Below are 26882 nucleotides of genomic sequence, written 5' to 3'. Positions count from 1 at the left end.
GTGTGTGTGTGTGTGTGTGTGTGTGTGTGTGTGTGTGTGTGTGTGTGTGTGCCTATATTCATGTGTAAGGCAAAGGTTTAAGATTAGAGAAGATACTTTTATGAACTTGGGAGGGATGATGATGAGGTTCTGGACATGAGATGTTTGGCAGAGAAGGCTTCGAGGAGTTGGAAAGTTTTGAACTGAATTTTTAAATGAGAACAAGGACATGGATTAGCAGAGAAGAGTCACTTTGCTGTCTTTTATATGACTTTATTCCCAGACTTGAACTGGGGACTATCTTTGGCAAAGTCTGATTTAAGTGAGCTTCTCCCTCTGTGAATGGAATGGAATGTGAAATGTGAGAGGTGGAGAGAGCACTGGTTTTCTAGTCAGAGACCTTGCTTTCAGATTCCAGTATTGTTACTTAATATCTCTGGGCCTCAGTTTCCTCATCTATAAAATGGAGTAGTTTGACTAGGTGATCTTTAATAATCCATGCAGCTTCAAAACCTATATAATCCTATAAGGATCTAGTTCAATGTTCTTTTTCTTTACCCTTCTCAGAAGCTTTCTAGGCTCAAGAGCAGACTGACATCTCTTCTGTCAAGAAGGAAATCAAGTTCTACTTGCCTCATATAGTTAAGAGAATTTAAAAATACCATATAAGCCTTAAATAGTTACATAAATATCAATTATTAGTGTTATTATGAAAATGTTAACAGCTTGATGGTTTTACCCTCTCAGAGGTATTTGGCTTTTCAAAGAGGAGGTAATGGGGAAAAGAAAAAGAGATGAAGGAAATTCAAATTGTGAAATTTCCAATACTTTGAACTCCTTTATCCTTTTGGAGATCCCAGTCTATGGGATTGGGAGTGGTCACAGCACCTAGTAAGTCAGTCAATAAACACGTATTATGTGCCCACTATGTTCTAGGCACTGAGTTGTTAAACTCTTCTAGGGATACAAAAGGAGGCAATATAGATCCTGCTCTCTAGGAGCTCATGATCTAATGGGAGAGAAAACAAGAAAATACGTATGAACAAGCTATATACAGGAAAATTTGGAAGTAAATAAGAGAGAAAAGGCATAAGGTTTAAGAGGGAGTGGGAAAGACTTCCTAAAAAGATAGGATTTTTATTTGAAAAGGAAGCCAGGGAAATTAGAAGGTGGAGATGGAAGAAAGAGCTTGTAAACTGAGAAATGGAATGTCTTATTCATGGAAGAGCAAGGAAGCTTGTGTCACTGCACCAAAGAACACATGGCAGGGAGTGAGTTATAAGAAGACTAGAAAGTTAGGAGGAGGCTGGGTTATGAAGGGCTTTAAGTACCATACAGAATTTTGTATTTGATTCTGGAAGCAATAGGGAGCCATTGGATTTTATCAAGTAGGGGAAAATATTTAGGAAAATCATTTTGATGACTGAAAGAAGATTGGATTAGAGTGGAGCAGTGATTCCCAAAGTGAGCACTATGGCCCCCTGGTGGGTGCTGCAGTGATTCAGGGAATGGTGATGGCCACAGGTGCATTTATCTTTCCTATTAATTGCTATTAAAATTTAAAAAAAAATTAATTTCCAGGGGACTAAGTAATATTTTTTCTGGAAAGGGGGCAGTAGGCCAAAAAAGTTTGGGAACCACTGGAGTGGAGAGAGACTTGAGGCAGGCTACTGGGGGAGAATAGGCATAATTCTCAGGATAGAAATGATAGCTAGCATTAGCTGGTTTATGAAAGGCTTTAAGGTTTACAAAGTACTTTAAGTATAGTATCTCTTTTTGATTCTTACAACAACCCTAAGAGATAGGTAAACTCATTTTGTTAATGAAGAAATTGAGGATGAGAGAAGTTAAACAATTTGCCTTGGATTATACAGCTAGTAGAGTGTGAGGCAGAATTTGAACTCAATTCTTCCTGACTCCAAGTGGCTTCTTAATTGCATCAGAGCTACCAATAGACAAAGAAGTGCTGCTGAATATAGTACAAATGACACTAATGAGGTTAAAAAAACCCACTAATTAGACTAGAACTTGGACATCCATATAAACATTGTCCTTCAAAGTTGTACCCAAGGAGGCTTAAAACTTCTTCCAATATTTTGCTGCCATTGCTCAAGACCAATATGGAACTCTTCTGGAAATGTTTTTAGAGTCACATATTCCTTGGAAGATTTTCAATAATGGTAAATCTCCATTTTTTGGGGGAATGGGTTTAATTTTTTTTAAACTTCCCAAGTCATGTGAGACAGATCAGATAAACAAAGAGGGGGATCAAACTGAAGAATTCCATTTTTAAAAAAGCCCTTACCTTTAGTCTTAGAATCAATACTATGTATTGAGTCCAAGGTAGAAGAATGGTAAGGGCTAGGCAATTCCGGTTAAGTGACCTGCCCAGGGTCACAGAGTTAAGAAGTGTCTGAGGTCATATTTGAACCCAGGACCTTCTATCTCCAGGTCTGACTCTCAATCTACTGAACCACTAGTTGCCCCCAAGGGATTCCATTTTCGATTAAAATCTTGTGTGGCTTGCAAATCAGGCTTATAGACTGACTCTGAAAGTAATTTGAAAAGAAGTGCTCTAAGTAAGTTTAAACAAAGGCAGCATCTTTGGAATGTGCAGAGGGAAAGTAGGGTAAAAGGACAATATGAATGGGTTGTTGATTGGGAGGGAATGCTTCCAAGAAGATTGCTGGGGTTTGGACAGAGGTGCAATCAGGATCAGAGCACTGATCTAGGAGGAGACCTGTGTTTGAGTATGGTTTAGATGCAAACTTGCTGCATCCTTTAGAGAGGCCTTTTTCAGCGCCCTTAGTTGCTAATACTTTTCACTTCCAGATAGTCTTCATCTACTCTCTCTTTATATTTTCCAAGTACCTAACCATTTATGTTTTTTCCCATTGGAATGTATGCTGCTTAAGGACAGGATTTGTCTTTCTTATAATAACAATTATTAACATTAATGTAGAACTTTAAGGCTTGCATAATGCTTCACAAATATCTCATTCTCACATTAATCTTGAGAGGTAGGTGCTAGTATCACCCCCATTCAGCAGATGAAGAAACTGAGGCAGAAAGAAGCCAAATAACTTGGCCAGGGCCACACAGCTGATAAGAATCTGAGTCAGAGGGAATGGTATAATGAAATTAAAAGACCTTTTAAGGATCTGTTCTAAGTATGGCACTAGGCTAGGCACTGGGGGAAATAACAAAATGAATAATCTTTGCCTCAATATCAATCAGTCAATTAATACTCATTTATTTAGAGACTACTCACTATGTGGCAGGCACTGTGCTAAGCTCAAGGCAGTTCATAGTTTAATAGACACCCACAAATTGTGATAATAAAAAAGAGCATCATAAGGGCATACAAAAGAAAGGAAAAGAGAAAGTAAAAACAATTTCTGACTTGTGGTATTCATGGAGGACTGACTGGTGGCATGAGTTGGAATGGCATTTCAGATGAAAGAAGTGAGATAAGCAAAAAGAGGCAGAAAAAGATGGATCAAATGAACCAGGAATAGCCAATAGTTCAGTTTGGTTAGGGCACAAAATATGGAATAATGCTATTATATTGTGGAGGACCTTGATTGCTAACCTAAACAATAAATGACCCCAAAGGTAAAAAAGCAAGTTATGAGTTTTTCTACTTCTTTGTCCTTTTTCTTTAGGTGAATGTACATTTCCCAGAGAATTGGCAGGGGCCAATGAAATTAACTGCCCAGAAGGAAGACCCAGTAAAGAAGATTAATGAACATGTTCAGTCTAAAACCAGGGTCCCTGTAGAAAACCAGTTGCTCTTTTGGGGCTCCAAGGTCCTAAAACCTGAAAGAAAATTGTCCCACTACTGGTTGGATCCCAGTACAACTATTCACCTTGTCCTGAAGGTGGTGAAGCCAAATGATGAGGAGCTGGAAGTGTCTCTGTTAGAGTTTTTTCAAGGAAAGAATCACCTGCTCCGGATCCGTCGGTCTAGCTCAGTGTCTCAGGTGAAGGAGGTGATCAAAGCCATAACAGCATTGCCCCCTGAAGCACAGCGTGTGATATGCAATAACAAGGAGCTAGAGGATGGGAAGATCATGTCTGACTACAGCATCCAGGAGGGTAGCACTTTGGTCTTGTTCAGGAGGTGCATAGGAGGCTAACCAGAGAGGAGTCCTGGAGTCAAGAGGAAATATGATTCATATCTTCCAGTTAATTCCTGCTTATGCTGAATATAATCCTTTGATAACTTACAACAAAAAATCAGAAGGAATTCAAAAAGTTGAGAAGACAACAGCAGTAGAGAGCAAATAGAAAAAGAGATTGATGAAGAAAATGTAACCAAGGAATTCATTTTAAGATGAATAATTTTATAATATAATGCTTCTAAAGTGATCCTTAAATAAAATTCTTTAAATGCTTTTTATATCCAGGCACCTGTTGTGTTATAATTATTGAAAAGGATACAAAATGAATTCATGCAAGATCACTAGAGTGGTTGCTGCCACAAGGGAAATGAAATTTTCCTGGAAAGAGTTTTGAGGGATTGTTCTCCAGCTTGTGGCAAGAGTTTATGAAGGATGGGGACTACCAATCTGTTGTTATTCCTATTTAGCTTCTCCCCTTTAGAAATCCCCACATTCTCTTAATGGGGCTTTGAGATTCTATTAGCCCATTCTGCTTCTCCTGCTTCTCTTGTACCCCTGACTGCCCTTTTCCCATTAAGCCTCTCTTACTTGCACATCTTTTATATATGGGTCCTGTCTCCACCCTCAATTGTACTTCTACTTTCTCTCCACTACTTGAATCCTTTGGTATCTTCAAAATCTTAAAAAATCCTTCTACTTCCAGGTTTAATCTAATTATGCCCACAGGATTTTTCTCATCCCAATCCCTTTGGTATCCCCTTCATCCCATTTATGATTGGATTTAATAGACTATCCTAGTCTATGTGTTAGATCTGCTTCTTTTGTATTTGTCTGGTCTCCTCTTGCAGTTTGCCAAAGGCAGAGACCCTATGTCCTTTATCAAACTGCAAACTTCTCTAGAACAGCAGCCACATCTTTATTTATCCATAGATTCCATTACTTGGGAGAATACCTAGTATGAGAACCATGTTTCTCTTATCATGCTTGGATGTTGGGGATGTGCTCTCCATTAGTCTGCAAGCATTCAGGAGGCAAGATCTATTCTTAGCCTTAGTTCTGGAACTTTTTGAGAGCTATTTCTTTGAGTTTATCCTTTCACAACTCAAGGACTTAGAATGATGGATCAGCCCCCAACAAATCGACCATTAGGTTGAGAAGATAAGCTCTCTCTAACTTGGTCCTTATCTCTCTCTCCATTCTACTCAACCCAGAAACCTTTTCGCTGCCCCCTTCACTTCCTTGTTCCTTAGGGTGTAAATGATGGGGTTGAGGGCAGGGGTGACCACAGTGTAGAACAAGGAGACGAACTTGCCTTGCCCCTGAGAGTAACTGTGTGTTGGCTGCAAATATGTGTAGATGGCAGAACCATAGAATAGACAGACAGCTGTAAGGTGGGAACCGCAGGTCCCCATTGCTTTTCTCCTCCCTGTCTGGGACTTCATTTTCCACACGGCCCTGCCCACAGCCCCATAGGAAGCTAGGATGACAGCGGAGGGCACTAGTAGAATAACTACGCGGGCAGCAAACATCTGCTGTTCCACAGCGCCCCCACCCCCACACACTAATTTCAACAGAGCTGGCAGCTCGCAGATGAAGTGGTCCAGACACCAGGGTCCGCACAACTGTCGCGTGGCCAGTAGTATGGTTTGTGCCAGAGAGTTGGTGAATCCACCCAACCAGGAGGCGGCTGCCAGCGCCCGACATAGGCGGGGCGAGGCCAGGGCTGTGTAATGGAGTGGACGGCATACTGCGGCCGAGCGGTCCAGCGCCATCACGGCCAGCAAGATGCACTCAGTGGAACCTAGTGCCAGGGAGATGTAGAGCTGGGTCATGCACCCGGCTCGGGACAGCGCCCTCGCCCAGCCCCAGAGGTTGGCTAAAAGCAACGGAACAACGCTGGTGGTGAAGCCCGCATCCACCAGGGCAAGGTGGCAGAGAAAGTAGTACATAGGTGCGTGCAGGCGAGGATCACGAACCGCCAAGAACACGAGGGCCGAGTTGCCCACCAGGGTGAGGAGATAACAGAAGAGGATCAGGGCAAAGAGGAGTGGCTGGAGCGATGGCCAGTCGGAGAATCCCAGAAGAAAGTAAAGTTCATCGGTACTGTAATTGGTCTAGGGAGGAAGAAAATGACCCAGAAATTTTGAGACCCCATAGAAAATCCAGACCAAGCCGAACAGCCTCTTCTCTTCCCTCTCTTGGTTCCCCTCCGTGCCCCTAAGAACTCACATTTATGTAGAACTTTGCATTTTACAAAGCTTTTTCTTGACAACTACACCTCCTCTTTGCTTATGAAGAAGCAGAAGCTGAAAAAATGTTCTCTCTCCCCGGCCTCACTTTAGACCGTTATCCCCATGAAGCTAGGACTTGGTCTTTTTTGTGTTTGTTTTCTTAAAAAAATTTTTTTTTAATTCTCTGCCCCTTTCCAAGAATGTGTTTGTGGAAATGGATTGGATTGAAAGTGACTTTCCTACAATCAGTGACAGGACTGGAAGGGGTAACTTGGGGGTAGAGAATTGTAAGAAAAAGCATAGCTATAGAATCAGAAAACACTCTTTCTCCTCCTTTTTTACCATTGAAATTCTGGTGGCGCTACTTACTACCTATTTGGTCTTGGTCAATTCACTTTACCTGTCTGTGTCTCAGTTTCTTAATCTGTAAATGAAGGCTTTGGATGAGATGACTAACTTCCCTGCCAACTTTAAAGCTATACTCTTCCTGTTCTAAATGCAACACTTTCTACACTGCTTGGAAGAAGCATAAATTGGAAATAAGGTCCAGAGATGGGAACAAAAACATGTGTGTAACATTTATTTTTCAGACCTTTCATAAACCTGAAATCAGTGTTAAGTTGCAACACAAAACTATGCATTATATATAGCTTGGTTTGATAATAAAAACTATAAAATATTTAAATGATATGTTTCCTAATTGAATTCATGGTTCAAGTTTTGGCAATTTTTAAATTGGGAATTTTCATTACAAAATCTAGTTCTATAACCTAGAAATAATTCTAGCAGTGCCAACTTAAAAAAAAAAATCACAACAAAACAATGTGGATACCCTGCGATATAGTGCAAAAGGGTGCATATTAGCCCTGCAAAGCCTAACTGCAGAGTTTCTGACAGTTGAAAAGGGTTTAGAATCCTGAGTTTAGTCAGTTGACCCTGGAGACTCGATGAGAGTAGAATGGTCAACTGAACTCTATTCTTTGGATTGAAACCTGGCCTATATTCTGCAGCTTTTCTCTTAAAATTTCTTAGTTTAACTATTTCCTTTGAATCTCCTTAACCTCCCTTATTCCCAATCATCATTTTCCCTTCCTAAATTTTCTTGGGGTTTTGAAAGGAGGGTAGATCTGAAAGTTAGTTTTCAAACTTGATAGATTTAGTTTCCCATAGTCAAATATGGCTCACCCTTATTACAAAGTATCTCTTTAATTATTGTATCCAACTTTCCTAACCCTATAGGCTACAAAAAACCTCTCTTAGGGGAGTTAAGGCAGGTCCTTTCTCAGTCTCACATTCCTGTCTCTCTTCCCCCCCTCCCCCCCCACCTGAAGCTTTCTCTAGGCGGCTGTTAGAGTTACCTTGTATCCCTGTATCCCTTCCAATCTACCCTAAAACACAATAAACCCTGTTTGCCACTTAATCATACCTTTAACTAATTCATTAGTTGATTGATAAGAGAGGGAGAAGGGGAGAAAGGAATAACATTTTCTCTGGGTTCTGGGGGAATTGGAGGTGTCCATTTTGGAGGAAGTGTAATTTCAATACTTCCTCTGAACTCTTCCTTTGTGAACCTGAGAAACTGACTAGAAAGCCCTCTAGTCAGTTTCAAGCTATTCTTGGCTGGCCCTAACCTTTGTCTGTAGACCTGCCCTTCCTACTTGAGGGCTCAGTCTGTTTCCCTTTAGTGTCTCTGTCTCAAACCTGAGTCCCAGTCTGTGTTTCCCAGGCTGTAGCTGTTTGCCCAAAGTATCTCATCCTCTCCCTTGCAACTCTTTATACCTCCATGTTTATATTCCCTAAATTCAGTCATTCCCTTACTTCTCCTACCACCTCGATTTACCACCTTCACCATTGTACCTTCCTTATCCACTTTACTGCCTTAGGGATCCATAAATCCCTATCCACAGTGCCTTATCCCTATTCACACTACCTTTAGTCCCTTACTTTGCCTTATTCCCAATTGCAAACATACCTCTGCCTTAATTTCCCTACTACCTCTAGCCTATTCCCTTATTACAACCACTTTATTACCATTAGCTTAATCCCCTTATAACAGTGATTACTGTTGCAAAGAATTTTCACCTGTATTTGGGAAGTTCTTTTCTGAAAAACAGTAGTGAATGGGTGGATAAACGGGGCATGTAGAAATAGTATGTTTTGACTCACTTTATAGCCTCTGCTTGTTTTCCCTATCTGCAAAATGGGACTATGAATTTCTCTCCATTATTTGGTTGTTATGAGGCTAACGTGAGATAGCTTATCTGAAAACGTTCTGGAAAACCTAGAACACTAAACTAACCTCAGTGATGGTATTATATAAAAGTTTATCTTGAGATAATTGTGGTGCAGAGGAATGAGTCCTGGGTCTGGAGTCATAAAATCTGGACCTGATTCCTGACTTTGCCACTTACCATCTGTGTGACTTTGGGATAGTCACTTCCTCTCTGTAGACCTCAGTTCCCTCATCTGTGAAATGAAGGGGAGAGCATCCTTAGTGACTTCTGAAATCCTTCTCGCTCTGAACTCAGTGGGATGAAATGTGGTCAAAGATTAGAAAGTCACTGTGGTGTAGTGGATTGTACATGGCCATTTGGAATTGTAAAGCCTGAGTTCTAATCCTGGCTCTGTCACTTTTTAGTTAGTTATATGACCCGAGGTAAGTCACTTCATTTTTTAGATTCTCAGTTTCTTCATCTGTGAAATGAAGGAGTTCATAGAAATTTAGAGCTAGAAGGAAACTTTCAGGTTGTTTCGGTTAACCTTGACTTACATATGATTATAAAACTAGAGAGTGTCAGAAATGAAACTTAAATCCAGCTCTTAAACCCAGTGTGTAAACAACCACAATGAATTTAGTTGCAAAGGTTGGACTAGATGATCTTTAGAGGTCCTTCCAGCTCTAACATTGTGTGATTCCGATACACAAGATTCTGATCATAAAAGCACCTTGTTTCACTTTCTTTTTGATTCCAAAGTTTTAGACTTGTCTTTACTTGTGCCCGTTCCGAGCCTTTTCTGGAACTGGAGAATAAATATATTCTAGATCTAGAGCTAGAAGGAATTTCAAAGGTCATCTAGTCAAACCTCTTCCTTTTACAGAGAAGGAAACTGAGGCCCATGATGATTAAATGAGTTGTCCAGGGTCACACAAATGGTGGTCACACCATCAAAGGTGGGTTTTGAACCTAGGTGAGCTGACTCGACCCTCAGTGCTCTTTCCATTGTACAAATGGGCAATAAGTAATATTTTTTTTTCTAATTTTCACTTCTGCTGGTCAGGGTCTTCTTCATTTTCACTCTACTGAGGCACACTGGGCAGGCTAGTACAGAAAACTTTCCACAGTAGTAGTTGCTGGAGGTCTGATTAGGATAGTCTCTGACTTCCTCTTGCAGCCCATTCCTCCCTTCCCCATTTTCTGTCAAACCTCTTCATACTCACTCTGAAAACATTAAGAGCAAACACTCAAAGTCTGTCTATCCCAGTGGTATTTCCAAGGAGAGCACAGAGTGACATGGTTGTTATAGGAGGGCTTGGTGGCTATCCAAATAATAATGATGCTTCCTTAACATCCTACTTTCCAGCTCCCTATCTCACAAGAATGCTGTAATGATTAGGCTTTATAAAAACAACTTCCCCACCACCACCTGAGATGCATCACCAATTGCCTGCCAAACATCTTCACTGACAAGTTTCATATCCGTCCCTTTTCTCCATCCAGATTGATACTATACTAGTTTATTTAATGTCTCTATTATGTAAGTTTTATGTAAAATTTATGTAAAATTTAGACCTTCATGGCAGCCTCCTAATCTATCTTCCTGGTTTCAGTCCCTCTATTCACCAATCCATGTGTAGCATAGTTGCCAAAATCATCTTCCTAAGCAAGCTTTGACCATATCATTTTCTAAACTTTAAAATGCTATGCTAAGCTAGTAAGCTAGTTGTAGTGAATCTTCCGGACTCTGTTTTTGTCTGTCAGATTCTCTCTCTTTCTCTCCTGTCTCTCCTCTTCCCTTCACCTCTTTTTTTCTCTCTCCTCTATCCTCTCATACCTACTTTTTTCTTATTTTCTTTTTCTCAAACTCTCTTCTTTCACTTCTTTACTAGGAACAAAAATTCACAACTTCCCCCCAGGCTTATTATTTAATCTGTTTTGGGCTCCTCTCAGCCTGAGTTCTTCTCTTCCTTTAACATCCTCTTTCTTTTTAGAGGAGATAGTGCTGAGCTGGACTTGAAGAAAGAAAAAAATTGTCAGTAGTCAATAATGAAGGAGTACGTTCCAGGTATAGAGATAACCCTTGCAACATAGCATTCCAAACTGGCTTCTCCTCAGAAAGCTCTTGACTTTGGCTCCATAATAGTAATATTTAGCATTCATATAGTCCTTTATAGTTTGCAAAGTGTTTTCCAAATGTTATCTCATTTTGTTTTCAAAACAACCTTGGGAGGTAGGTGCTATTATTATCCACATTTTACAGATGAGAAAACCAAGGCAAGAAGAGGTCAAGTGACTTAGCAGGGTAAGATAGCAATTAAATTTCAAAAGTCAGATTTGAACTTTGGTTTATACTGAGTACAGGTCTACTACTCTATCCACTGTGCCACCCGGCTGCCAAATTCTTGAGTTTACAAAAAACTTTCATCACAATAACCCTGTGACACAGATAGTTGTGAACATTATCTAGGATTGGTATCTAGGTCCCCTGATTCAAAGTTCAGATGAAAAAAAAATCAAAATAATTTAATTTCTTAGCTGGATGGGACCTTTTAACCCTTTAGAACTCTCCCATTTTATAAATGATGAAATGAATCCAAGTATTTAAGTGTTTTGTACAACATTATAGTTGGTGGGAAAAAAATCAAAGAAAATCTCCTGAATTTCCTGTCTAGGACTCTTTTCATGATGCTAAAATGAATTATTTTGCTACTCCTTGTTTCATTCCTGCCAATTATTAATGTAAGCTCAGGGAATCCTTTTCTCAATATGAAAGTAACAATGTTAGGAAGAAAACCTACTGCTTCAGTTGCCCAAGAATGCATCCAAAGCACGAACTGGAAATCTAGGATGTTGCCCTTAACTTCACATACAGACAACAGAAAACCAAACTCACCTTCATCTCTTGTTTTTCTCTCATCTTCATCTCCCTCTTACTCTCTGAAGTTGAATCTCACAGCTTTTGGCTAATACATTGTTCTACTGGTTTCTCTCTGACTCCTCTATGTGTGAAATTTCAGTAAGACTAATTGAAGCTAGATCTCAGTGCCAGTTGGCACTGAAAGGTTTAAGTGAGGGATGGGTAGGGGACTCCACTTTAAGGAGGAGGTAGATAAGGAGTGAATGCCATCTGGTCTGACAGCAAAGGGAGTATATGATCCTTCTATGTCTAATCTGAATAGGAATGCTAATAGTTGTGGACTGAAAAGAGTTCTGTGGTTGAGAGCTGACAGAGGAAAAAATGAGTTAGCAGAAGACTATATAATTTTCCTGAGAGCAGCAGAATCTCTCTTGATTCTGAAGGGCAGGGGGTATTATTGATGAAGAGCAAGAAGAGATGGGAGAGTCAGGACTTCCACTCTCCTGGATGGCAACACTAAAACTCTGGGGGCAATCATGCATCCTATTCGAATAATTAGTGGCTGGCATGAAAGTGTCCAGAGAGGAAGTCCCCAAAGTAAGGAATGGGAAGTTCAGGGATTAAAATCCCTATAGGATACTATCTCAGTGTAGTGGCAGGGTTAAGGATATATTACAAGGGAAGGGTAGAAATGGAAGATTTGGGGACCAGAATTAGCCTAGTACCATTTATATCTATCTTTTTTTATCAAGATGGCTCCTTTAGCTTAGCCTTTACCCTACCTAAAATAATGACTCATATCGTATTAATATCAGATTAATATGATAACATGAATCATATGACTCACTATCAGCATAATTACCTTGTGTCATTGCACTCTGTTCTTTCTAGCCAGTAGAATATCTTTTCTTTTATTCGGAGAAAAGTCTGACCTGCTGTTTTAGGGTCAGAAGGTATATAAGGTACATAAGGAAGCTAGGAATTCAGGTTACAAAGGACACACTTTGTTGAACTGAACCAAACTGAATTATCATCATTATCATCAAACAGCATTTACCAAGTACTTATTATGTACAAAGCACTGTGCTAGAATTACTTTAGTCCTTTCATAGATAGCATGCAACAGATTGTCCTGGGACATTATGTCCACTTGTCAGGGCTGTGATAGAGAGAATTTTTGCTTTGGGGTATGGATTAGATTAAATTACTAAGACTCCTTTTAACTCTAAGATTCTATGATTTTAGGATGTGGTTTCTGCCTATAAGGAAGTCACATACTAATTGATGAAATAGAATTCATATTTATGAAAAGATAATTGATGTAGGTTACCTCACAGCATAGAGCCAACCAATTATACATTTTAAAAATTACTTTTTTGTATTTACAAATTTTAATTTTTCTCTCCTTCCTTTTCCCATTGGAAAAAATTGTAAACCTGTCCTTACAAAATAAAAACAAAACCTTTATAACAAATATGCCAGCCTTAACATACATAATGAGAGCAGGAATTGGGAATAAAGGATTGAGTCTACTCCGACTTTTCTTAGTGGGTTTTTATTCCTTGCTCTTTATCCTCTCATTTTCCTCAGACCTAAAGAACTGTGGGATGAAGGAAAGTGGGACTGCCTCTGGCTCTTTTGGCATAGCCCTCTATGAAATGTTTTTGGTGGTACAGGATCCTCATAAGGAATTAATCAGGAAGAATGAGACCTTTCTAACTCTATATCAGACTGAGGGTTGGAAAAAGAGCTTATTCCACCTAGTAGAAGGGGTGAGGTTCAAAGACAGAGTAAATGCCTTCTTAGCTGTTTGGCTGTTCTATTATAAAGGAAAAAACAACTTGTGGCCCCTGGAATGAAGATTTACCATTTTTCTCAGTAAAGGATCTAGAAACTAATAGGTTTCAGTATGTGAAGAAAAACTTCTGAGGGATTTTCTCTAGCCTAATACTGTGTGTGTGAAGGACCTCCTCTGGAAAAAGAAGCTTAACCCACTAGGTTCTAAACTAAGGGAGAAATGATAGTGTCCACTTTCCCTCTTATAGGGAAGAATAAGGGAATAAGTATGTATATAGTGACTCAGTATCTAAGGTCAAATTTGAACTTAGATCCCTAGTATGCTCTCCATTGTCTCATTCAGTTGCCTATCTCTGGTAGAATTTTAGCTGGAAATGGAGATAAACTCTGCAAATCCATCCTTCCTGGAATCACACTTAGCAATGACCAGGAGAATAGAGGAGTGTCACCTGGGAAAGACAAGCTGAGTTTTACCAGAAAGAGAATACATAACATAAGCAGTGAAAATGAGCTCAAGCAGGAGCAGCATTAGCAGACGATATCAGTGGCACTGAAGCATTGGAGGTGTGAGTAACCTCTCCTCAAATATGCCCTGGCCATAAGTATTCTCTAGGAGGCTCAGGGCCTAGTGTCAAGGATACCTGAGTTCAAATCCTGCCTTAGTAATTTCCTAGCTGTGTGACCCTGGGCAAGGCACTTAACTGCTCTCTGCCACAGTTTTCTCAACTGCAAAATGGAAATTAAAATAGTACCAACCTCACAGGGTTGTTGTAGAGATCAAATGAGATATTTGTCAAACAATTAGCATAGTGCCTGGCACATAGTAAATACTTGTTCTCTTATTCCTTCTTTTCATGTGTGTCCCCTATGATCATCTGATCTTCTTAATGATTGTGTGTGTTATTGGAGAACATGTCCTATGTTTATGGGGGAAATAGTCTCTCACTATTTTTCTTACTATGGCATTTCATTAAATGCTTTTACTTTCAACTAATTGTGCCCTCTAGCTCTTTGACAACAGTAAAACAGAGTTCAATGACTTGTCAATACATCAGAGGCAGACTTTGAACCCAATTCTTCCTGACTCCAAGGATAACTATCTTTTCCAAATAATGATACAAAGCAAAATGTGCTAAATATAAAATTTGTGGCATGGTCACTAACAGAATCAAGAGTCCAGATGAGGAGGGAAATCATCAGGATTCTGTTAACCTAGGGGAAACAATAGCTGGTCTTCAGGTGGAGCATGAAGATAAAATTTAGCTGGCAAAGAGGAAGGGAGAGAACCTGAACACAGATATACAAAAGAGGAAACATGACTACTGGATTCTCTGTTAGGAAAGATCCAAAATACAAAATGTCAACATTTATTTGTACAATGTGGTCTACTTCCCCCTCTCTATTCCATTGTGTCCNGTCTCTGTCTCTCTCCCCCACCTCCCTCTCTCCCTTTCTCTGTTTCTGTCCAGCTGTCTCTCTTCTTTTTGTTTTTTTTTCTCACTGTGAATATATTTTATTTGCCAGGATTTTGAGGCAGAAATCACTTTGGAATTAACAGACTATGCCCATTTTACTTTTTAAGGTATGATTTCTGTGAAAACAATACTACGGGGCAGCTGGGTAGCTCAGTGGAGTGAGAGTTGGGCCTAGAGACAGGAGGTCCTAGGTTCAAACCCGGCCTCAGCCACTTCCCAGCTGTGTGACCCTGGGCAAGTCACTTGACCCCCATTGCCCACCTGTACCAATCTTCCACCTATGAGACAATACACCGAAGTACAAGGGTTTAAAAAAAACAAAACACAATACTACGTGTAGAAAGAAATGAATAATATTAGGGACAATTTAAAACACCGAAACAAAAACTTAATGAGAACATAGTAAATTACCAAAATGTATTCCAAAACACAATGAAGTAACAATGTAGTTACTAACAGTATATAGACTGGCCAAAAGAATTACTATTTATTCTAAAGATGTCAGTTAAACTTGTCATTAGGAAGTAGTTTAAACATTAAGAAAATTTGTCAACACGCTAATTAGGAGTTTGATTCTGCTAAAACTTGTAAAAATAATACACATACATTTTTTTTCCTGAGAGTGGGGTGTTGAAGGGACATTGGAGAATATCTAGGCTAACCTTTTTATTTTACAGATAAAGGAAACAGACCCGGAGAGTCTTGGCCTTACATTGCCAATAAGTAACAAAAATGGGATATGAATTCTTTCTTGTTTAAAATCCTTTCCCTCTCTTAGATCTAAATACTCCTCCTGTCCCAGAAAGATAAGATAGAGTATTGGTCATGATGTGGAAGGCATGCCAGAATCAGGCTTCCATCAAACTTTTATAAGAAATAAAGAAATCTCTGGACCATAATTCTGAACTTAAAACTAACTTTATTCATGGGTAAGTAGAGTCAGTGGTCCCATCATTCCTAGTTTGTGATGAAAGACATCTTGTGGGTGTTGAGTTGTTTTTATGGGCTTTTGACAGTTTATACAAATCATTGATTAACAAAACCCACATACTCAAAGTATGTTAGCTAATAGTTGATAGGTTCTAGTACAAGGTCCAAGCAGTTTATTAATCTTATAACTAATGCCCCCAGAGAATAACCCTTAAGGAGAGATATAAAGGTAAACTGAGTCATCTTGCTGCATCATAAAATCTGAGGATCCTCTTATTGACATAGATTCCTAGAAAAGCAAATACTATTCTTACTCTCACAACTGACTCTATGGTTGCTTCTGTTGTCTTTAATCAGAATCAGGAGATGGTTAAAAAAAAATCTAACCTTAACCTATGAAGGTTTATAAACAGAAGCTCTTAAGCTAACTCCTTTACTATCTATAGCTAATTATTAGATAGTTAATATCTATAGTTAATTAACAATTGGAACAAGCTTTTCACATTCTAATTACATATATTATTTAACAGATTTTATAAGATGAATTTGAATAAATTATATAAGAAGAAATTAACTGAAATAAATGCACTTTCTAGACTAATTTTTCATTACTCTAAGTACAATCCACCTGCTCCAACTAGGCTGACCTATTCCTTGTTCTTTAAATAGACTGAGCATCTCCTCCTTTGTGGCATTGCACATATAATACCTCAAGCTCCTCTCACATATAGGCCCTTAGGAAACTCAAGATTTAAAAGCACTCTGTGGGTTCAGCTTAATGAGCTCTGACTGGTTTCTTTTATTAGACCAGAGAACACAGTTCAAAGTAAACATATTTAAATAAAGAGCATAGCACAATAAGTGATAAGAACCTCTCCCCCCCCCCCCAATATACATAGGGAACCTACCATACCACAAAGAATCACCAAGAAATTTTCATAGAGGGCACAGTAGGTGCTTAATAAATGTTTGTTGAGTATTGACATGTGAGTCACTAATGTCCCTTGGTATTGTCATTAGCTAAGTTGCTGAGGCAGCTAGGTGGAACCAGGCCAGCAGTCATTTTACTGAGTTTAACATTTCTTTATGATTTCAAATTTAGCCTCAGACATTTATTAGCTGTGTGATCGTGGGCAAGTCACTTAGCCCTGTGCCTCAGTTTCCTCATCTGTAAAATGAACTGGAGAAGGAAATGACAAACCACTTCAATATCTCTGTCCAAAAAATCCCAAATGGGCTTATGAAGAGTCAGACTTGCCTAAAAAATGGCTGAACAACAAGGTGCTGTTTCTACTGAATTGAGATCTGCTCAGTAAGGTAGTGTCTCTGTTAGCCATATCCACTTGGCATGGGACAGACACACCTGGCCTCACCCTAAGGTATGCAGGACTCTGAACCTAGATACTCTGCTCCCTCTTTAGGAGACCCCACCACCCATGACTGTGAGGAATTGATAGAACATACCTTTTCAAGCTGACCAGACCTTAAAGATGGTCCACTCCTTAACCCAGACATGATCTGGTTCACAGATGGGTCATCCTTTATGGAAAATGGAATTAGGAAAACGGGATACCCAGTGGTGTCTGAGACAGCCATAATTGAGGCAAAAGGGCTTCCCCCTGGGACTTCAGTGCAAAAAGCAGAGCTGATTGCCCTCACAAGAACATTACAGCTGGCTAAAGGGAAAAAGGCTAACATCTATACTAATGATATGCTTTCCATGTTCTACATGCCCATGGGTCCACACGGAAAGAAAGAGGTTTCCGAACCTCCAACAATTCTCCCTTAAAGCACAGGAAGGAAATCCTGAGCCTACTTGAGGTTGTCACACTCCCTAGCCAGATCTCTGTTATGCACTGTTCACGACACCAAATTCTAGACTCCAACATAGCCCAGGGGAACCACAGGGTGGACCTAGCCACCAAGAGGGCTGCACGAGCCACTCCCTTGACTGCTCTGATCCTAATCCAACAGTGCCCCACAGTGCCACAAGACATCTCTCCCTCATATACTGAAATATTAAGTGGATTTTAGGGGATGTGTTAGATGTTTTATTAGGGCCAATAACAGAAGATTAAAGCTGTTTTGGGAAGGTCACCCAAGCACAATGCAGGCAGAGCTTGACACTGAGATGACACAGACACAGAACACTAAAATATGAATTAACAGTTTAATAAACTAGGGACTGGTTGGAAGGAATGTGGATAAACTAAACCTAATGTTAACTAACTACACCTCCCCCCAGATCTAAAAATCTCTTCACAGAGATGTCTTCTGAGTGGGTTTTCCTACTCTATTACTATTCTTTCTATATAACCCCACATTCCTATCCTCAAGCTAAGCTAACACTAACTCCCCGTTTTGGTGATTTAAGGAAAGGGTCTGTGTGTAAGTCCAATAGGGCCCAAAGATGGACCAAGATCTCAAAAGGATCTATGCTGGGTCTCATGCTTAGCTGTCAGTTGTCACAGGATCAGCACAGGAATATAGCAGATGTCAAAACACAGCCACAGGGAATCAGGATAATAGAGCAGCAGGTAGGATGGGAGATAAGGCAGTAAGAAAAGCAACAGGGAAATAGCTAGTCTCCTTAGGTCCACCCCAGAGAGAAAAGCCACATACCTAGACCTGTCTCTTCCCAACAGCAGCACTTCCTAGGATTCTAGAATCCTGTGCTCTGCTGTATATCTGCAAACTTACACATCTTAATTTTTCCTATAACAATACTAAGGAGGAAATTGAACAGGCAGAAGCTCAGGGATTTGCCCTTGAAGACAGTGGTTGGTGGTGTTCTCCTTCTGGATTGCTGTTCCTTCTTAGAAAATTAATGTGGAAATTCGTAATGGGCCTCCATAGCTCCATACACTTGGGCAGAGAAGCACTAACCACTTTAATAAGGCCACTTTTCACAGGCAAAGGCATCTCTAAAACCATCTGAGAGGTCTGCAGGTCCTGTGCCCTCTCTGCTCAAACAAATAGCACAGGAGTTCTCAAACCACCTCCCCTACTTAAGCCAATTTAAAGGAGAGGGAAGACTGGCAAATAGACTTCCTCCATCTACCACCTTGCAAAAAGTACAAGATACTTTTAGCCTTTGTTGACACGTTTACAGTCTTGAGGCATACTCCCACTAAATCAGAAAAGGCACAAGATGTAACAAAGGCTTTACTTAATGAAATAATCCCCAGTTTTGGCCTTCCTAGAATACTCCAGAGTTATAATGGCCCAACCTTTATCACACAGATGCCAAGGCATTGGGCATTACTTATCATCTCCACTTAGCCTGATACCCCCAATCTTTGGGGAAATCAGAACATATGAATCAGACCGTAAAAAGAACCTTCACCAAACTTTGTGCAGAGTCAAAGTTTGATTGGGTCTAGACCCTCCAATTGCACTGACCAGAATCAAGATAACTTCCCGAGCAAATTTAGAGCTGAGCCCATTTGAGCTCTTGTGTGGCAAACTTTTATTCACCTCTGATATTTTTTTAGATACAGAAATCCATAGCCTTATATGATTCTCTAAGCAAATTGATTCCATTCACCATCTCTAAGCCAATCAGATTCTCCCCAAAGCTTCAAAGAAAGATAGAGAGGAATTCAGGTACCCAGATGAAATGGGAGACTTGGTCTATCTGAAAACCTGGAGAACAGAAGGATCAAACCAGCTAACACTCTATGGGATATCCCGTTATCCTACCCACTCCCACTGCTGTAAAGCTGGAGGGGCAGAACACATGGACATGTCTCTTGTATTAAACCCTTTATTCCTCCCCCCCCAAAAAACAGGTGGTGGAGGGGGAACAGAAGACACCTATTCCTGTGAGCCAGTGGAAGACCTCAAATTCCTCTTTTGCAGCAGGAAAAACCAACCTATGGACACTTTGGAATAAGTAGTCCCCTCCCCCTCTCTCTCTGTTATACAATACAATACAATGAAACTTTGAAAGAGTTGCCTTAGAAACAGACGGACAGATGAGCATTTCCTTTCCTTTGGCCCCCTCTTTAAAAAGTTTGCCCATCACTGCCCTATGGGATACCTTAGAGGATGTTCCTTGCTTTTTCACAGGGCAATATTTCACTTTTACAGAATATCCCCAGGCTTAGCACTCATTAAGGATGGATGAGTTAACTTAGACCCCCTTCCTGTATAAGTGCTTTGATAAGGGTTGGAACACTGACCCTTTTCCTTTTAATATGACTCATGCACTGTGTAGAAATTGTTCTGAGGACCTTTCCAGTGAAATTCCTCTATTTGTACATGTTGGTATTCTAATGTAACCATCTAAACTCCTGGGGATAGCTTCAAGAAGTTCTCCACCCTAACACTCCCTTTCCAATAACCACACTTGTGGTCTGTGCTGAAACCTTTACTTGAGGCTGGCCTCAGACCGGGTAGGCTAGCATCCTGCAACAGTTCCTCTGAATGGGGAATTAATGCTACCCATATCCACTGACAGATCTATTTGTGCCCCTTCAGGGTATAGGTTCATCTATGGCTACCACATGGTGCCCCTAACCTCTCAGGCCAGCACCCCATTTTATTCCTCAGGGTGGTCACCTGAAGAATCTTTTAAGTCAGTAGTTTTAACTATATCCTGCCTTAGCCCCTACATCAACTATGGGGAATATACTTTGGGCCTCCTGGATCCCCACATATTTTATACCAGTATTCCCTAACTCCTATTCCACTGAAGACCATAGGGTAAAGAGGAGCTCTTGGGACAGTTTCCTCTAGTGGGCTCAAAAGAGCACAGTACTGACAGTTCTTTGGGTAGGACATTTAAGCCATGAAGTCATACTGACCAACCTGATCTTAGCAATTGAGAGAATTTCCAATGTGTCAGACATGGGTCTTGAGGATCTTTAGGAGTCTTTGGATTCCCTGGCAGATGTGGCAATGGACAATAGAATTGCCTTAGACTATCTGTTGGCAGCAGAAAGTGGAGTTTGTATGATTCAGAATATTTCTTGTTGTGAATATATCAATAATTCCTACAGAGTGGAGATATGTGTCTAAGTGTTAAATGAGGTGTCCACATGGATGGCAGACACCCACAGACAACTGTTTCCTGGCTCATCCTACTGGACATCATGGTTATATTCCTTACTTGCCCCTTTTATTCTTATCATCCTGATAATTGGGGGCATCTTGATATGTGGACCTTGAATTTATAACATTGTCATTTGTCAAGTTGCTTCTTGGGTGAAAGCCCTCATGGGAGTCATTGAGATTCCATTGCAACCCCTGCAATCTTTCCAGCCTGAAACCCTGGATGATGCCTATAGCCAATACTTTTCTCTTTTTCCTAAGGACAGGCAGGGGCAGCTCTACAACCATTCCAGCTACAGAAGACTGAGACCATTGCCCCATTTCCCCCTAGACAATTGGAGAGGGGGGAAATTGTGCCCCCCAAATTATAGAATGTTTCAGGCCAAACTGTAAGCAGGAAAATTCCTTTGCTTCCTTCTTGAGACTACTAATCCTAAAACATCTGATACCTACTGATAAGACCCTATTACATCAAAGAGAAAGTCCCCTGGGAGGATTATTCTCCATGTATCATCCTTTAGGTTTTGAGATGGACTTAGAGATACACCTCTAGGCTATGCTTTGATAGCATCAGGTTGTGTCTAAGATTTCTATCTGTTCCCTAAACTATGAGGGTCATCCCCATGTCTTCAAGCTGACCAATCTCTGCCTTGTGCCTGAGCATATACCCTCCTCAAGTCAGGTATCACTTGTTGTAAAGAGTATAAAGACCCCAGAAGTGATGTCTTATGGGAGGCAGCTTTCCATCTATGCTGCCCTCCTGGCTGGATTCAACATTACCTTCTAAATTAATACATTTCTCTTTTTATTTTTAAGCTAAGTTTTGGAGTCTTGCATTCTTGCAAAAGGTATTCTTCTGGAACCTAGGGGGTTCACATCAAGCCTCCCACAACACTCTCTGAGTGTCTCTATTGAACTGCTCTATGCCACCATCTTCTGGTCTTTGACTATTTGACTTCTTTGAGTTTTCTACTGTTCTCTTCTACCATCTACTGGAATATAGCAGCCAGGTAATGTGTTCTCCGCAGGAAGAAGACTCAAATAAATCCAGTTCATTTTAGTCTCACCCAGTTAGATAGTTAGGAAAAGCCAGCAGAAGTCCTCAGGCTTGGATTATCTGGTTTTTGAACTGGTTTTTCTCTTACTGGGTTAGACCAGCACCTTCTCTATTTCCTATCTGACTTATGTTGCTTGTAAGTCTTGTTATATCTTCCTGTCATTTAGTCTGTATACTGAGAATTCTGCATACCAAAACTTCCAAATTACAGTTTGGGGGAGTTGGCAGGATGAGATTTTCTTTAATCTCTATTAATGCCCCCATTTACCTTGCAAATCAAGCTGAAGTGAGCCTAAAAACAACCAGGTAGAGCATGTAGAAACATTGACCTCTGCCCTCCTTCCTTTGTTCTAAATTCCTGCCATCATCAAAAATCACTGATTTCTATACACATGCTATTCTTTTCTGGGAATTATCTTCCTTACCCTTTCTTCTTTATAAATAACATCCATTCTTCAAAGCTCAACTTAAGGTTCACCTCCTTTTTGACATCTTGTTTAATTCTCCTGAGTTGAGTAATCTTTTCCATTCTGTGATTTCATATAACACTTACTCTCTAGATTCACTTGGCACTTAGCAAATACTACTTTGTATAGTGGCTCCCTATTTCCTATAGGATCAAATATAAAACTTTGGCTTTTAAAACTCTTTATAAAAAGTTTCCTTCCTACCTGTCCCTTCTAACTACTATCCCATATTTATTTCTCCTTCTTTTGTGGCTAAACTTTTTTTAAAAATTAGCCTCTTAATTTTAATATTATTCTCTTATGTAGCTAAAAAACTCATTTATTTATTTATTTATTTATTTATTCATTCATTCATTCATTTATTTATTTATAACAACCATTTTCAAATACTCTGAATTCTGAATTCTCTTTATCCCATCCACCCCCCTGAGAAGGCAAGCAATTTGATAGCAATTATACATGTGAAATAATGCAAACTATATTTCCAAATTAGTTACGTTGCAAAAAGGGAAGAAGAATAAAGTGGAAAAAAAAGCATGATTTGACCTGTACTTGGACTTTCTGGAGGTGAATAGCATTAAAAAAATAACATGTTGGGGGCAGCTGGGTAGCTCAGTGGATTGAGAGCCAGGCCTAGAGATGGGAGGTCGTAGGTTCAAATCTGGCCTCAGACACTTCCCAGCTGTGTGACCCTGGGCAAGTTACTTCATCCCCATTGCCTACCCTTACCACTCTGACTCTAAGACGGAAGGTAGGAGTTAAAAAAATAATATGTCCTTTGGAATTTTCTTGAATCATTATATTGATCAGAGTGTCTTCCACAGTTGATCATCATTACAATATTGCTGCTACTTTGCACAGTGATCCCTTGGTTCTGCTCACTTCATTTTGAATTAGTTCATATGTCTTCCCAGTTTTTTCTGAAACTATCTTGTTTGCAGTTTTGTTTGTATTTCATTCAATTATATACCACAGCTTGCTTAGCCATTCTCTACTTAATGGACATCCCCTCAATTTAAATGGTTTGCTACCATAAAAGTGCTGAAATATGTCAAAGAGTATGCATAGTTTTATAGTCCTTTGTGCACAGTTCCAAATTGTTCTTCAGAATCATTAAACAAGTTTGCAACGCCACCAACAGTGCTTTAGTGTCCCAATTTTCCCATATCTCATCTAACATTTGTAATTTCCTTTTTCTGTCACATTAGTGAATCTGAGTGTGAGGTGGAAACTCAGAGTTGTTTGGGGACAAAGGTAAGACCCCAGTATATGACCCTGGGAGGGGGTTTCCTTCACACAGTTTCAAATTCTCTCCCTCCTTTCCACTCTCCCTCTTTCACTCCCTCCCACCCTCCCCACTCTCCGAGATAGCAAGGGATCTGATATAGATTTCACATGTTTGATCATGCAAAATTTCTTTTCATATTAGTTATTTTGTGGAAGAGATCTCAAATGAAAATGAAAAAAGAAAGTAAAATATAGTATGTTTCAATCTGCATTCAGACTCCACCAATTCTTTCTTAGAAGGTAGATGGTAATTATTGTCATGAGTTTCTGGGATTGTCTTAGATCACTGCATTGCTGGGAACAACTAAGTCATTCACAGTTATTCATCAAAAAACATTATTATTGGTGAGTACAATATTCTTCTGGTTCTGCTCACTTCACTTTGCATTATTTTAGTGCAAGTCTTTCCAGATTTTTCCCTGATCATTCTGCTTGTCATTTCTTAGAGCACAATAGTATTCCATCGCAATCATCTACCACAACTTGTTCAGCCATTCCCCAAATAATGGACAACCCCTCAATTTCCAATTCTTTGCTATCACAAAAAGAGCTGCAATAAATATTTTTTGTACAAATAAATCTCCTCCCCTCCTTTTTTCTTTTCTTGGGATATAGACCTAGTAATGGTATTTGGTGGATCAAGGAAATTCTTATCCCTTCTATTCTTACTAAGAGGTATTTTTCAAGTCACTTAAAAAACTTCCTGCCCAGATTTATTGCAGCACAGTTGATCAATTTATTGATGAAATAAATTTATTGATTTATTTAATCTTTTAGAGAATTTTCTGGGTTTTGCCTGATTTGCGGTCCACATATTTTCATTTTAGCACTACCACAACCCTTTTTGGTCTAAGCCTCCTATTTTGCTATATTGATTTGATGATATTTTAGTGGAAATAAAAAGGAGAGAATTGTGGTGGAAGTACACTGTGAATTTGGGAGAAACATTTTTTTCCTAGAAAAAATAACCTTAGAAATAAAAGAAATGGGTATAGGGATAAAAAGTAAATAGAGACCCATAGTCTAATAAGGACAAGATGAACCTAACTGATTCTATCTTATTCTAACTATCTTAAATGAGGCTTCCACTATTTTAGAGATAGCTTGTCTCCCCAGTGTGTCATTTGGAATTGTTGTAAGCCCTGGAAGACTACATCTCCCAGGGCTCTCTGCTACAACTTACCCTGACACCTCCCACTTCCTTTGTGGGAGGTGTTGGAGAAAATATAAAGGAGAAAGTTTGGCACCTTTTCTCTCTCTCTACTCTCTCTGGAGCCCAGAGGCTGAATCCTGTGGAGCTCTCTCTTAGGGCCTTTTCCCCTTTCTGTCTACCTCCTAGTTTTTCCTAGACCTTCCCTTTCCTAATTAAAATTCTATATTCTAAACCCTAAAGTTGCTCTCAGATCTTTTACTGGAGCCAGAAGGGCTCTGTTCAATTTCCCCCTGCTGGGGCTGGGACCATTACCTTCCTTTCCCTTTTTCTACCTTCCTCTCTCCTTTCTCCCATCAAACCTTCCATCTACCTTCCCTTTGCCCCCTCACACCAGAATAGTGTGAATAGACAATCTCAGAGAAATGCATTATTCCACAGGTACAAACTTGATCTCTGGCAACCTCTGAAACCTCAAGGTTAACACACTCTAACCTCATGTCTAATATATTCTCCCCCCAAATTACCTGACATTTTGTCCCTATTATTGAACCTTCCACATAAGACTAAAGGTTAAGCAGCCTCACTTGATAAGCTGCTTATATATATCCCCCCCCCCCCCAGGATCTTGCTAGTCAGCTAACAATCACCCAATTCCCTTCGAAGGGACTAAGGTAGGCAGAATTCCATTCTGGGAAAATCCCAAGACCTCTAGTTTGAGGAATTTCCCAATGATACTCCTTCCCCCACCCCATATTGCTTCCTTCTCTAGTTTTCCTGGGAACCCTGTAATGCAAGGTGGCTAACAGAAACTTTTTGCTTCTGTAATTTCTAATGGTCACAAAAAGTCAGTTAAACATCTTAGAATGTTCAGAAAGTCAGTTAGAACTTAAAGCTATAAATAGAGGTAAAGTTCCAACTGAGGAGGCTTTTGCCTTCTGGCTTTCACTGTGGCTGGAAGCTTTTGCTTTGGCCTTTCAGCTTTGGCCTAATTGCTTCGGCCTTGGCCTGTGCTTATTTTATTTTGGGGAAATCTGGACCTATCTCATTTCTCTGGACCTCTCCCTGATATCCCATCTCCATCCCTCCCCTTCCCTGATTTTCCTTTGGGTTCTGGTTGGAAGGGAGGGCTTGGTGATTGAACATTATGGGTTTTAGTTTCTTTAGATAATTGGAGTATCCTCAAATAAGTTACCCCTAGATTTGATAAAGACTTTTCTTAAAAGGCAGTCAAATCTTCCTGACTGGGAGAGCCGGGCTCTCTCAGTTTAACCTCTCCGAAACCCATCCCCCACCCTCACCCCTCTCCCTAGCAGCAGTTAGAAAACCCTGAACCCCTCCCCTTCTGACTGACCCTGGTACTAATAAATCCCCTTGTTATCTATTCAAACTCTGTGGTGGATCATTGTGTCGAAAATTAAGACAAGGGCTCAAGAGGAAAGAATCATTTTCCTTTATTTTTTGAGACAACTGGGGCATCCATCTTGACAGGAAGTACCGACCTCAAGACTTCCTCCAGCCATCAGTTTGACTGGCAGGGAGGGGCCCTCTCGACCCCTCCCTCCAGAGACTGGAGAAACTTACAAGAGAAACCCTCCAGCCAAACCTAAACATTTCTTACTGGCCCTACTTTCCTCCCTGTATTCTCTGTCTCAAGCCTCTGGGTATAAATCTGTTTGAGCTGCCTCTCCTACATACCCCATTTCCTTTATCTCCTATATATCTTCCCTTACTTTCATTCCTCCTCCAATCAACTTATAATTACCTAATATCCCCTTTATCTTTCTTCACACCCAAATTGCGTTTCATTTGACACTACTCAGATTATTTACTATATTTCTTGATAACAACCCATCTTCAAAAATCCCCTTTTCCTCATGGTCCTACAGAAGACTTTTGACCTTCGGGCAGTTTCCCATTCATTTTTTTGCATCTGATACTTTCAGATTAGCTACCAACCTCTCCCCCTCCTCCCCTCCCCCCCCCCCCATTCCAGGCAATTCTCACATCTCTCACTCTTATTTTTCTTCCCTGATGGTAAGCTCCTGAGATCAGGGATAGTTTCATTAAAACACATACACAGAGAAAAAAGAATTAAGGCTTCCGGTTAAGATGGCGGCAGAGTAAGGAGCAGCTGCTCCATCTCTCCTGACCGAACCACACAGGACCCCTCAAGGGGAAATAAAAACGAGTCCAGAGGAACGAAGGAACCCCACAACAGGGCGAAGCATTGAAGGTACGCAGAATCGGGGCA

General features: G+C 40.1%; 2 protein-coding genes across 2 annotated transcripts in view; one reads left to right on the top strand and one right to left on the bottom strand.

Moving 5' to 3' along the window:
- Positions 1–4118, top strand: part of UBD (ubiquitin D) — a 4206-nt gene extending 88 nt beyond the window's left edge. Inside the window, exon 2 of the mRNA XM_044676924.1 lies at positions 3664–4118. Coding sequence (XP_044532859.1) covers positions 3664–4118 — 455 coding nt within the window. The remainder of the gene's footprint in view (positions 1–3663) is intronic.
- Positions 4119–5305: 1187 nt separating this feature from the next.
- The window catches only part of LOC123246343 (putative olfactory receptor 2I1), a 46075-nt gene continuing 24498 nt past the window's right edge, over positions 5306–26882 (bottom strand). Inside the window, 1 exon segment of the mRNA XM_044675253.1 lies at positions 5306–6320. Coding sequence (XP_044531188.1) covers positions 5306–6320 — 1015 coding nt within the window.

Source organism: Gracilinanus agilis, chromosome 4 (genome assembly GCF_016433145.1).
Source record: "Gracilinanus agilis isolate LMUSP501 chromosome 4, AgileGrace, whole genome shotgun sequence".
In the NCBI taxonomy this organism is placed as follows: Eukaryota; Metazoa; Chordata; class Mammalia; order Didelphimorphia; family Didelphidae; genus Gracilinanus; species Gracilinanus agilis.
This window is presented reverse-complemented; position numbering and strand designations above follow the sequence as displayed.